The sequence below is a fragment of the Hyaena hyaena genome, unplaced genomic scaffold, assembly GCF_003009895.1.
Source record: "Hyaena hyaena isolate Hyena2069 unplaced genomic scaffold, ASM300989v1 scaffold_1002, whole genome shotgun sequence".
Classification (NCBI taxonomy): domain Eukaryota; kingdom Metazoa; phylum Chordata; class Mammalia; order Carnivora; family Hyaenidae; genus Hyaena; species Hyaena hyaena.
This window is the reverse complement of record NW_024081636.1, coordinates 47,831-61,639: the sequence shown is the minus strand read 5'-3', so window position 1 is coordinate 61,639 and position 13,809 is coordinate 47,831. Positions and strand designations below refer to the sequence as shown.

At 37.9% G+C, this 13,809-nt stretch overlaps 1 protein-coding gene across 1 annotated transcript in view; it reads left to right on the top strand.

Annotated features, from left to right (window-relative positions):
* Nucleotides 1-6,386, top strand: part of LOC120223539 (sec1 family domain-containing protein 2) — an 80,339-nt gene extending 73,953 nt beyond the window's left edge. Inside the window, exons 4-5 of the mRNA XM_039221724.1 lie at nucleotides 2,751-2,926; nucleotides 6,316-6,386. Of these exons, the coding sequence (XP_039077655.1) occupies nucleotides 2,751-2,926; nucleotides 6,316-6,363 (224 nt within the window). The 3' untranslated portion in view covers nucleotides 6,364-6,386. The remainder of the gene's footprint in view (nucleotides 1-2,750; nucleotides 2,927-6,315) is intronic.
* The last annotated feature ends 7,423 nt before the right edge of the window (nucleotides 6,387-13,809 follow it).

The window sequence follows — 13,809 nt, the reverse complement described above, 5'->3', positions numbered from 1 at the left end:
AGTTCCGACAGGACAGCAATAAAAGCAGTTCCAGGCTGCTGGCTGTGCAGAAAGGCCTAGAAAACAGTCTGCCCATGTTGGAATGGGATCATGAAGGGTTTGACACTATTCAGGGAGGGAAAAAACCCCACAGACTCCAAAGGTAAGACAGTGTATTTGAGATTAGAATACTTCAAAGCTTTGGTTAAGGCAGATAATGCCTTATCAGAACAGAGAGTGGCAGAGAGCAAGAGAAAAAGCAAGGAAGGAAGGAAGAGAAAGGAAGAAAGAAAAATATGCTTTAGAAGATTCTAGGAGCGAAGCATATTACACGCATAAGGAAATGTAATCAACACATAATTTGGCTCTGCCATTAGTAGTTATATTATTTATAATGATGTAAGCACTGTTGATTGATTTTGAACTTTTCTAATGGAACCATAGAAAAAGCACATAAGACTAAATTATGGTTACAGAACAAAATATAAACGCCAGTCATTGTGACAAGGTAAAAATAAAAGTACAGATGATTTGAAAGATGAAAGGGGGAATAAGAAGTAAAGGGAAATGTAAGGGGGGAGGTGGCTAATATCCTCTTCTGAGAACATGAAAAGCTGTAGGATACCATCTGTAGTTGACAGAACAAAAAAGAAAGTTTTAATATATAATGTAGGTTACAAAGATAACCAACAGATAGGGGCAAAATGTTTGAAATCTCTTGTCGGTATATACACTATCTTACAATCTTTTTGTTGGGTGTTCCTATCCCTTTTTAATTTTTTCTGTCATTCTGAAGGAGTAAAGGGGATATAAACTGTCTGTTCAGCTACCCTCTGAGCCTTTTGTATGTTATTTACAAATCTCCTAAACCATCTTTCATGCACGAAATTCTGGCTTTCATGTCAACTGTTGAATTTTCCTCTGATGGTGCTGCCTACTGACCTATCGTTTAATTTTAGTAGAGTTTCCACCTTTAATCTATATATTGTGGATGTTTTTGCTATAGTGTGTATACATTCCTGGAAGCGTTTTGCAGAATTACATATTAGGAATCAGGATTCATGATTTAAAAAAAATCTATTAGCAGAGGCCCATTCAAAAGTCTTTGCAAATTAATCATCAGAGCACTGACAAAACTAGTAAGAATCTTGATAAAAGACTAGCATAGATAAAAAGATACACTAAGTTTCTATGAATAGAGAAACGTTACAGCACCTACAGGCTTTATGTGAACCAAAGAGTTGAAGGTAGCTTCCTGGAAGGGGATGTAAAGAGGAGGAGAGGCTGTTTAGTTGCGCTGAAGATCAAGCAAAATCCAACAGGAAGGACTTCCAAGGCAGGGTACGTGGCCAGGCAGAGCCCAGAGAACAAGCTGGAGATGTGTGTGCACTGTGCCTGGTGCTTGGTTCCTCTCATGGCTTGCAGTGCTCAGCTGTGTTTGTGTACTTCGTGTTCAGCTGCTGTTATTAGGTGGCGCAAAATGTTAAAATAATGAGAAAAAATGACAAATGAACAGATGTGACTTTTGTGTAATATTGAAATTATTCCGTTTGCCAGTTGTGTGTGAACAATTAGGTTTTAGCAGGACGTACTATATTTAAATATTTTAATATACTGTGCCTTTATTATACTAGAAAAGTGATTGAAAAGGAAGGAAATGTAATGCTGATTTCTGGGAATGCAAGACTTGAAACACAAAAGTTTGTTTATTCAAATTTCATGCCCTGGGTTTTCATGAAAATGATGAATAAAAAATATGCAATGACAGTATTATTATTTCTCATACCAAGAGGTTTTAAAAAAATTTAGTAGCTAAATATGCTGTTATAGACAAAATTTCTGATGGTAGTTGCTTTCTACCATTAAGACACAGTTCTATGATTAAATCAAACCCATCACTGACAGAGTAAGGTGTGCAGGAAAGATTTTCCGGACTTGCATCTAAGTTCAACCCCATTGCTGCCTTTTTGTCCAATGGAGAGCATCTGGTGTCCAGGAGTTTGTCCAAGGTACTGATAAATGGCAGGAATGCAGTCTGACACCCTGGAGAAGGTGACACTCAAGACTGCTATAGGTGCAAGTTGGAGCTAGAGGCTCTGACGGAGTGAATCTTCAACAGGCATTTTGTTTTGTTCCTTTTTCTTACAATCTTTAGTCCCTTATGAGATAGGGCTCTTGTTCTAGGTCTAGGCGACCACTATAGTAAACGTGCTGCATCACTCATGCCAAACGTTTTCTTCAGATGCCTCATCCTCCAGGGTTAAAATTTTTTTTTTTATTTTTGCCACCCCAGTTCTCCGTGGGTTTTTATTTCCTATAACAGCCAGCTTTTATCCTCATGAATATTGTCATGAACCCACGGATACCAGTGATAAGGTTGTAGCTGCAATCATAACCGATTTCTCCTCCTACTTTCTATACACACCACACCATTAGGAATTCTGACTTTTTGCTTCTTCGACTGCTATGTCCTCAGTCTTAGAGAGGCACCTCATGTTGAGCTTACCAAATACTTGTATAACTTTATTTGAGAACTTATTTATGGGGCATTGTAGAATTATGATAAACTCTACTAGCGATATGGCCTTGGCCAGATGGCTTAACATCTGTCTCTTTACTTGCAAAATGTAGGTCATCGTTTCAAATTTGCATGTTGTTGTAAGAATCACAGTAGCTTAGGAAACTCTGAAGGTCTGTCCAGTGCAAGGCAGTAGTACTACTGATGGCATTCTTCCTATGATTTCACCATTGATAAATTATTGTTCCTCCAGGGAGAGTGACTCCAGGGCAGCTCATGTCCTATATTCAGCTCTTCAAGAACAACCTCAAAGCTTTAGTGAATCACTGTGGGCTCCTACAGCTTGGGCTGGCCACAGTTCAAACTCTGAAACACCCACAGACTGCCAAATGGGACAACTTTCTGGCTTTTGAAAGACTCCTTCTCCAGGTATGTTGCTATGGGAATTTCTTGGGATATTAAGTTAAAATGTTCACTTCTGGGGAAAATCTTGGATATTTATTGTAGTCTTAGTAATAAGTCCTATTGTTGACATATACTCTATATCATATTCTCTAAGAGCCTCCAAATTAAAATTATACTAGGAATTTTCCATACCTATTCTTTTTTTGTTTGTTTTGTTTTGCTTTTTGATAGTGACTCTTTGGCTTTTCACTCAATACCAAGAATGTCTTTTGAGCATTCGACTAACCTTTGGGAACCTCTTTTCAATTTTATGCCATTTGGACCTTTCTTGATCTCCATGGCATCTTTATTCAATCCTTGCTACTTTTCTTATAGAATATTACTACTATTTACATTTCTTCTGACACTAACTAGTCTCTAATCCTCAGATAACATTTAGCATGTGGCTTAAAATGATGTTTAATAAAAGATGAAGGAAGGCAAAGTACATTTGTGAATGTAGTGAATTCGAAGTGATTTGTATGGGGTCAGAACCTTTTCATGATTGATGAAATATCTTCATGGAAAACTTAAGAAATTATAAAGCAATTCAAACTTAAATAAAATAATATGACCTAACTATGTACTCTCCACATAGACTCAATATAATTTACCTGTTTCTATGTTTATTCTATATCCTTTTTCACTAAAGAAATAAAATTAGAAATAAAGTTGAAACATTTCGGATACTATACCCTTCCTTGCTCTTACTCTCCTTCTTTCTTTCCCAGAGGTAGTCACTAACTCAATTCCTTGTTTTTATATTTTTATTAAATACTTATTTATCCACAAATAATACAGAGTATTGTGCTCTGGGTTTTACTTTTTATGTAGGTAATATTGTATTATAAATATTCCTACACAACTTGTGTTTTCCTCTCAACATTCTTTTTTTTAAGATAATTCAAGCTGACATGTGTAGATCTAGTTCATTTATTTAAACTATACCATGCTATTTGATTATATGAATATAAAATACTTTATTTATCCAATTCATATTTATCCAATGCAAATATTCCATATTTGTGTGTGTGTGTGTATGTGTGTGTGTAGAGGGACAGACAGAGAGAGAGGAAACACGGGAGAGAGAGAGAGAGAGAAAGAGAGAGAGAGAGAGAGAGAGAATATGGTGAATCTCCCAGGACATGTTTTTTGTTGTTTTTTGGTATACATGTAAAAGAGTTTCTGTAGGATACATACCTTGGAAAGGATGTTAGATTGTTGACCACGCATATTGTTGAGTTTACTAAATACCAGCAAAGTGATCGCCAAAGAGTTTGAACTAGTTGACCCTTCCATTAGGCGTGTATGACATTTCGTTTCCCTACATAGTGTCCAGTACTCAGTTTTATCAAATTAGAACATTTTTTAAATAGCTGGTCTGTGTCATTTCTTTATATATGTTTGCAGTTCTCTGACTCCTGATGAGTTTGAACATCTTGTATAGTATTTATTGGCTTTTCAGTTTTTCTCTTCTGTCAGTTGCTCATTCTTTTTTTTTTTTTTAAGTTTATTTCTTTGACAGACAGAGCATAGAAGAGCAGAGAGAGAGGGAGAGAAAATCCCAAGCAGACTCTGCACTACCAGCACAGGGCCCAGTGTGGGGCTTGATCTCATGAAATGTGAGATCGTGACCTGTCGATATCAAGAGTCAGACGCCCAACCGACTGAGGCACCCAGGCACCCTTCAACTGCCCATTTTTATATTGTGCCCATTTTTATCCATTGGGTAACAGAAAAACTGTCTCATATCATGCAAATACTTCTCCAAGGGTGTGGTTTGTTGTTTAACTTTAATTCCAGTATATTGTGCAGAAGTCTAAAATTTTAATGTAGTCTAGCTGGTTAATATTATCCCTTATAACTTGTGCTTATTTATGTTTTGTATTAGAAACCTATTTATACCCCTAATTTCTAAACATATTGTTCTATATTTCCACTAAAAATTAACTTTTGACATTTGAAATTTTAATGCACATGGAACTTATTTTTGTTAATGATACCATTCAGATCTAACTTTCTTGTCTTTTCTTTTTTCTTTTCTTTTCTTTTCTTTTCTTTTCTTTTCTTTTCTTTTCTTTTCTTTTGAGAAGAGGGCACAAGTGAATGAGGAGTAGAGGAGCAGAGAGGGAGAGAGAGGATTCCACAATAGGCAGAGAGAGAGAGAAGTGAGGCTTATCCACAGCTAATGTTTACCTGAAGTGGGGCTCAAGCTCACCTTATGTGGGGCTGGTACTCACTTGAAGTGGAGCAGGAGCTCACCCAAAGCGGGGCTCATGTTCATCCATAATGGGACTCAAACTCATGAACTGTGAGATCATGGCCTGAGCTGAAGTCAGATGCTTAACAACTGAGCCACCCAGGCACCTCTAACTTTCTTTTCTTCCACATGGATGGTCTGGTCTCCCCCACTATTTATTAAATACTCCAAGTACAGTAAATTATTTACCCAAGAGTCATTTTCCTCTTTCTCATGTTGGCAAAGCATCAATTTTGTTCCAGTGTCTGTTCTTCTCTCACATGATTCAGATAAATCCTGATTGGCCTCAGAATACATTGGCATTCTCCTTTCCTTACCTGATGATTAGTTTAGCAGTTCAAGTCAAAGACAGGCGAGGGGTGGTTTACTGGAAGAGTTTGTACAAAATGTTTTCTTTTGCCCTGACAGAAGATACATTATGAGGAAACAGTCTCCTTTTTCTGCCTCTTGATGTATGTTTGTGACATGAGCATTCTGTGATGATGGAGGGAGCTCACTGAGATCCTGAGGAAGAGAGAGGCTGGATCTTTGATGACTTTGAACCTTAGCTCAAATATCTTGTTTTGTGATACAATAATTCTCATTGTTTGCATCACTTAAACATGTCTGTTTTCTGTTATTTGGAGCCAAAACATATTCTTTTTTTCCTACTGATATATAAATACTAAGACGCCATACTAAGCCCAAAAGTGGGCTTATTTCTCACTTTCTATTCTGTTCCAGGTAAGTCAGTTTATCCATCACAGAATTAATATTACAGTGTTTTAAAACCAGAATGTCCAGTTTTTATGCCTTTCTTTATAAAAGAATTATGAGATTTATTTGTGGGTATTTTACAGATTTTAAAACCATTGTGAATTGAATTTTGGTTTTTTATTTGTTTTGTTTTTTTTTTTTAAAAACCATTGTGAATTGAATTTTGGCTTTTTATTTGTTTTTTTTTTTTAATACCATTGTGAATTGAATTTCTTAAGGTTAATTTTTAATAGTTTGTTGCTGGCATATAAGAACACTCTAGATTCTTGCCTGGTGATCACATGTCCAAAAGCTTGGCTTTTGCATTTATATTTGTTTCTTTCTTTCTACACTGGATACCATTTCCTTTTCTTTTTAGGGCCTTAACCAGATACGAGGACAGTGTTCAATAGAGGCAGTGAAATGAGGCGTCTTCATCTTATTCCTGAGTTTAAAGAAAATGTTCTAAAATTTTACCATTAAATATTATATTTGCTGAGGCCTTATTTATTTATTTATTTATTTATTTTACTTTATTAAATTAAGGCTAAGAAAGTTCCTTCCTAAACCTAGTTTGCTATGTTGTTGTTTTGTTGGTGTTTTTATCATATGTGAGTGTTGAATTTCATTTAATGCAGATTATGAATTTTTTTAGATGACTATGTGGTGAATTGTATTTATAATTTTTTAATGTTAAATAATCGTTATTGAGTTCCTGGATAAGTTCAACTTGGTCTCCCCCCCACACACACCCTTCCCCGCTGCTGGATTTAGTTTGCTAATACTTTACTTAGCTATTTGCATTTACGCTCATAGGTGAGATTAGCATATTATTTTTCTTTATTGTGGTGCCATTGTCTGGTTTTAAAACAAAGGTTATGGTAGTTTTTTTAAAAATTGGGATGAGTTTCATTTTCATATTTTCTGGAGCTATTTGTATAAGAAAGAAATCATCTGTTGCTCACAGGGAAACATCTCTGAAGAATCATCTCCACCTAGCTTTGTTGTTGTTAGATTTAGATTTTTATTTCTGATTTAATTACTTAATTGTTTCTAGATCTGTTTAATTTACTGTTTCTTCTTGAGATTTTGGTTGATATTAGCTTAAGTTGGCTATTCATTTGTATTTTCAAATTTATTGGCAGAAATTTATTCATAGAATTCTCTTAAACATTTAAATCTCCTTTGAATATATAGTTATAGTCCATTTTTAAATGCCTAGTTATTTTTATTTTGCTCACTTTGTTTTTTGTCTTGGTACTAGTGGACTTTTATTAATCATTCTAAAGATCCAGCTATCTATATCTACATTTATCTATTTCATCTATACCCATACCCATACCTATGTATTAAAGGCCATGAGTTCATACTAATCACATTTCTAATCTAATACCACAGGATTATTGTAGCTTTTTCCCTTTCCCTATTTGTGACTTCCCTCTCTGACCATGAAGAACCTATCTCCCATTACCCTCAACATATTTAATGACATGATAAATTCCCCCCATGTGTAACTAGTCTTCCATTAGAGCTGCTGCCCCTCTCACACCCTCCTCACCTCCCCTGGGCTCTGTCTTCCTGCTGCAGGCCATGGCCAAGTCCACATAGATGTTTGTTTGGCTTCACACACAGGCGGCCCTCCTGAAGCTCCCACACGGATGCCCTTCTTGCCTCGCCGGAGCTCTGACATCTTGCCCTGTGCTCCCCCAGCCTTGCCCTTGTGCACAGGGCCCCTCCTCACTCCTCTCAGGTCAGGAACCACCAGCAGACCCCATTGCTGCCCACACAGCACAGATGCCTCCTCACTCTGCAGGCTCTGACCCTAGCGGAATACTGCCATTGCCACTCCCCTGTTCAGACGATCTCACCTCCCTGCTCAGGCTCTGACATGGTCTTTGGATACTGCTTTTCTCCAACCTCCAATGAATGCTTTTTTTCACATCCTTTGGTTCTAACAACCCATGGAGAACCGTTGCTTCCTCCGTGGATCCCTTTATCACCCTTTGGGCTCTGATAACCTGCTCCAGGCCACTGCTCCAACTCCTTCTCTCCCCACTGCCACACCACACAGACAATGTCCTTACCCTGTGCTACCCACCGCATATGTCCTCTAAGGTGAGTCTCTAGTTGCAGAATCTAACAAAAGTGTTTCAAAACAAGGCAGAGCAGTTTTCTCCCAGGAATGATAGTCTTTCACCTCACTAGAGGTTTCTGAAGAAGCTTGACCCAGGATTAATTCTAAGCCATCTTATATTTATAATTAAGTGTTACGATTCTGTTCCATATTAGACTGCCGCAGATGTGACCACAGGACTTGGTGTGGTTTTTTTCAGCAAGTGGAAAGGAATAAAAACACTGGGAAAAAGAAGTAAGCATTCAAAATGTGAAAATCCTACTCTTATCATAATGGCACATTACCCAGGCTAGCACTGTTCTCTGTCATTTCTGGACCCTTGCACATTAGTATTTTAGCAGAGGCAAACTTGTAGACTGGCCATCGTAATTGCTCTTTGTATATGGACATGCTTATTTTATACAGTATACACTTATCCATTAGTGTAACAAGTCCTAATATATGGTGAGCTATCCCTTTTACAGACATTGGTTTGATATTAGAGCATCTAACCAGTAGAGTTTATTTTGAGGATGAAGGTAACTTCTAAGCTTTTCCCAAAGAGCTTGAGAGCCACCTGGATGCAAAGCTCAGCCAGCACTGAGAGTTGTTTATTTCTTTGGAGACTCATTTCCACCACTTTCTACCATGCCTCTGTCACCAGGACCTCAATGTTGACTTTATGGCCTAAGTAACATTATAGACATTTTTGGTTAAGAAAAAGAAATCAGTCCTAGAAATCTATACTTAAACACAGGTTACTGCATTTCCTCTACACTACCATCTTTTGGGTTAGTGGTTTAGGCGATTTTATGACAAGTCAGCAACAGATCTGAGTATAATTCATAAGACTTCTGTTTGGCTGAGGCTTCTGAAAATGATAGAAAGATAATGTTATGTGCTCAACGGAGAAACTTTTTTGAGTGTTGTTGGGAAAAATCTAATATTTATTAGCCGTGAATATGCTTTTAAAGACCAAAGGAGATAAAATAGCTTCTCAACTCCTTTTCCTTTCCTTAACTCCAAGGTCCAGTATCTCAATCTGTGTTTTAGGTGTTCAGTACATGTGTGCATGCACATTACCTAATAGTTGTTTCTGTTTCAAGTTTCAAGTGTATAAAAGAGCAAATTTAACCTGAACATGGATACATTTATGATTGTATTAGTGAATGTATTCACTGGTAAGAGTAGCTTTGCTTTATTTAAGTCAAAGTACGGATTTACTTAATTTGGATAGTAGTCTACAAAGAATTCTCTTTCTAGAGTGGAGCAAGAAAGTTTGATTTCATCACCTCATCTAATTAGGATTAAATTGCTTACCTCATAGTGTTGGTTGGTGTTAGAATTGAATGGAATTATATATGTACATCACTCAGTATAGTGCTTGACATTTAGTAAGCACTCAATAAATAGTAGTTATTATTTATTCTTTCCGCTGAACCAAAAATATTACAAATGCCAGTTTATTTTATAAGAGCAATGCTTTTAACATACTCTCACCTAGACTTTGTTTTTTCTAACTTAAAATCTGTTAAGGAAAAATGAGGTTGTTACTTAGGAAAATGCTACTGCCTTTTTTTGTATTTGTTGTTTGGTACTACTTAGCAGCATTTTTCTTTAAATCTAGATGTAAATCCCACTGTTCTGATATGCATATCTGATGTTTTTATGCTAATTGTCACAAAGAAAAACTTTATTGACCATAATTTATTATGGTTATGAAACAGTAGCAAGCTCTGTGGTAGAAGAGGCAGCTGTGTTTATATTTCCTAAAATAATATACTTGATACATATGTGTTTTCCAACTTCAGTTGTTTCTTCAGGCAGAATTTACATTTCTAAATTAAAATATCTAACTTGGAACGTGATTTTTAAATAAAATAAAATGAGTTACAAAGCCACTCAAGATAACCCAGGTACATGTTGCTTTTGCCTTAAATTTCACTTGTCTTTGCAATGAAACGTAGCTATACCATTTTACTAGCTGTCGAGCCAGTTTTTCTAAATGGGTAAAATGAACTCTTTTTATTATATACTGAATTTCAGAATACCTCTTCTACAACAAATCACATTTCCCTTAGCTAAATAAATAGTAGGCCTGCTTGTGCTGTAACAAACTGGGGGTTTACCTTCCTGGTCCTCTAGAGCTTCTGTGAGGTCCCCAGCCATGTGGCGCAGCTTGGAAGTGTAATGCCTCATTTCAGTTCCATGCCCGACCACACTGACACCGTGGGAGGTCCTGTTTTGTTGTGATTTGTCACTTGCAAGAGTGCTGGTCACATCATTGGGATAAAGGGTGAGGTATGAGGCAGAAAAAGATGATTCCCAAAGCAGATCTGAGTGTTGTTTACACATTAAGGAGATTTTTCATAGGATTTTTCCTGAGAAGAAAAATTATGGCTCATGTTTCAAAGAAAACCTCTTATTTATTTTATACTCTACTCTCAACAGTTCTGACACCAAACACGTAGGACTCCCTACACCAACCAGTCCTCTAACTCTAAACACCAACTGGGTGTCCTACAATTCAGTCATGACACTAACTAAATGGAGCTCGTGCAGACCCCACAGGTCGTAGGCACAGTCCCGCGAGTCTGCCCCCCATCTTAGACACCAGTTGCAAGTCTGGGCTTCTCATACTTCTGACCATACGGTTATATATTGGGTCCCCCACAACCCCTTTCTTGGGTTTGATAATTTGCTATAATGGCTCACAAAACTGGGGGAAACAGTTATCTCACTTCACCAGTTTACTCTAAAGGGTATTACAAAGGATATAGGTGAACACCCAGATTAAGAGGCACATAGAGTGAGGTCTAGAAGGGTCTTAAATGCAGGAGATTTGTCCCTGTGTGGTTGGAATGTGCCACCCTCCCAGCACATGGCTGTGTTTACCAAACCAAAAGCTCACTGAACTGTATACTTGAGGTATTTTTATGGAGGCCTCATCCTGTAGGCAGGATTGATTATTAACTCAGTCTCTAGCCCTTCCCTTCCCTGGAGAAGAGCAGATAAGGCTGGAAGTTCCAAGCTTCTACTCATGGCTTGGTCTTTCTGGTGACTAGTTCTCAGGAACTATTCAGGAATCCACTAAGAGTTACTTCATTAGAACAAAAGATGCTCCTATCACCCAGGAAATTGCAGGGGTTTTAGGAGTTCTGTGTACCAGGAACCAGGGTCAAAGACCAAATATTAGAACAACTGATGATCCTAGAATTCCTATTGCTCAGGAAAATATAAGGGTTTTAGAGGCTGTGTGCCAGAAATCGGGAGCAGAGACTACATTTTTTAGTAGCATATATAGTATAAAAAATATATATACTTTTTTTTATTATGTCACAGTGTTTTTTACAGTATTACATCAAAATAACTGCAAAGGCAAGTATTAGAGAACAATAACTTTCCCCCATTCCTGATTTCCATGATGAGAGGGTTTTCACAAGCATGGTCTTAGTCTGTTTCTGACCCTTTATATCCCCCTCTCTTGGGAAGAAGACTATCTTTTCTGGTTGGCAAATTTGGGATGATTGAATGTGCTCAACTCTGCCTTTTCACCTCTTGAGAGGGACTCTGTCTGTGGAGAGCACTGTGGTACTCAGCAATTTCAGCACCATCTGCCTTCTTTCTCCACTCTTACCCCTTAGAGCAAGCTGGCAGCAGGGAGTAGGTACTCTGCCCTGTGTCTTTATGGGAGGGCTTCCCTGGTCAGAGTTTGCCCTGACCTGGAGGAAAAGGCTGCCTGATTCTGGAGCTCCATAGGAGCAAGCCACTTGGCTGACAGACCTAATATTCTACCCCCCAGACTGGCCTTTATCACTAAAACAAAGTGAGGCTTGGACTCATGCCTTTACCTAGGTCTGCTTTGTTTCTCAACTTGTTAAGAAGAGGGGTGCTACTTTTTTTGGTGGTCCCCTTGGAGAGCCCTACAGTAATCAGTAGTTGTTTTGAATGAAATGTCTTAAATATTTGGGGAGAAGAGTTAAATGGGGATTTATCAGTTATCTCTTTGGACATTTGTATAAAACAGTTTTGTACGTACAAAGAGATGTAGGGGGGAGATTGTAACATAATATACAGGAAATCTTTCTTTTTTAATGATTGGGTTGCAAATAACAAAGGTAATTTTCCATTCTGAAAATAATTTGGTCAGAAGAATATTCCCATTTTTCATTGATTCTAAGATGTCAATTTTTCCCCACATTTTAGTGTTTCTGAAATTGGGATACATCCTGAAATTCATGGTATTTCTTAGTTTAATGGGAATAATGTCTTTCTTGCTGGAAGTATATAAAATAATGCTATGTATTGTAATCAGTGGTATCTTAGAATCCATAAAATAGGGCTTTGAAGGTAGGAAGTCAGACCTTAGGTCTGACTTGATGTCTTCCTGACTGCCATAACAGGCTTAAATAAAGAAAAGTAGAGCTGAAGTAACTTTGATTCTGATAAATAGGGAACCTTGGGACTTTAAAATATTAGGATTCCCCACCCCGCCCCAGCTTTTCTGATGGCCGGTCCAGATCAAAACTTCAATGCCATCTCCTCAGGGAAGCCAAGCCTTCCCTGAGTAGCTACGTCATCGCTTTATTTTAATGTTGCTTCTCCTCTTCTCTTTTGCTGACAGTTTTTGTTTACACATTCATTATCTCCTTTGCTAGACTAAGATAAGTGAGACCAGGGACTTTGTTGACCTTGTTTACAAGTATGTTCCAGAATGTACACTCTCCATTTTCATGCTTGCCATAGCAAGCTTAACTGCTTGCCTGTGGGAATTTGAGAAGTTTGTTATAAACATGGGGTTCACTTGCCACAGAATGGCCCCGGAATATGAATAAATACTTAAGTGTTTTATTAGAGTTCAAAATGATGCCTTACATAGACACAGGACAGAAGCTTTTTATGCTAACATGTATTCTGACTTCTTACATAGCACACGACCACCCACAATACTGGCTGTGCTTCCCAGCCAGCCAGTGCAGCTAGGTGCTGGCGAGTGAGATGCGGAAGTGATGCGGGCCACTTTCAAGCTGTGCCCGGAGAAGTAGGTACACGCCTCTTACCCTTCTTCCTGCGTGCTGAAGTGCAGCCAGGGTGGCAGGAGAAGGCGTGGCCATCTTGGGTCATGAGAGGAAGCCGTGTGTTGGAGATATTTGAACAAATGACAGAAGGACCATGGCTGGTTTGCTCAAGATGCTGTAAACCCTGTACCGGCTGTGGACCACCTACCTGGACTTTATGTAACTGAGAAATACATTGTCTTCCTTGCGAGACTGTAAGATAAGTGACATTAAGGACTTTGCTGACCTTGTTTACAAGTATGTCCCAGAATGTGCAGTCTTCACTTTCACGCTTGCCTATCTTGCAAGCCACTGTAATTTTGGGTCTTTGTGATAGTAGCTAACCTACATTCTGATTAACATGGTCATCTCTTGCTGCCGTATTTGTCACTGTGGTTTGCTCTGTGAGCCTTGAAATTCTGATCATTTTTTGATCTCATGAGAAAGTGGTCAAAATAATGAAATGCCTTGATGCCTGCACTCTTAAATATCACCAGTTTCTGGGATATTGGAAATAGTGTATGGGATCTAGATTACTTAAATGCAACCATAAATTATTAGAGCTTTAAAATTTTCCAAACAAAGTTGCTGGAAAAAGTCCCAGATGAAAGACATTTGGAATTAAAGAGATCTGAATAGACTAATATGTTGGTCCCTCAGGGGCTCACACGATTAGACACTTTTATTAATTGACAAGACTTCT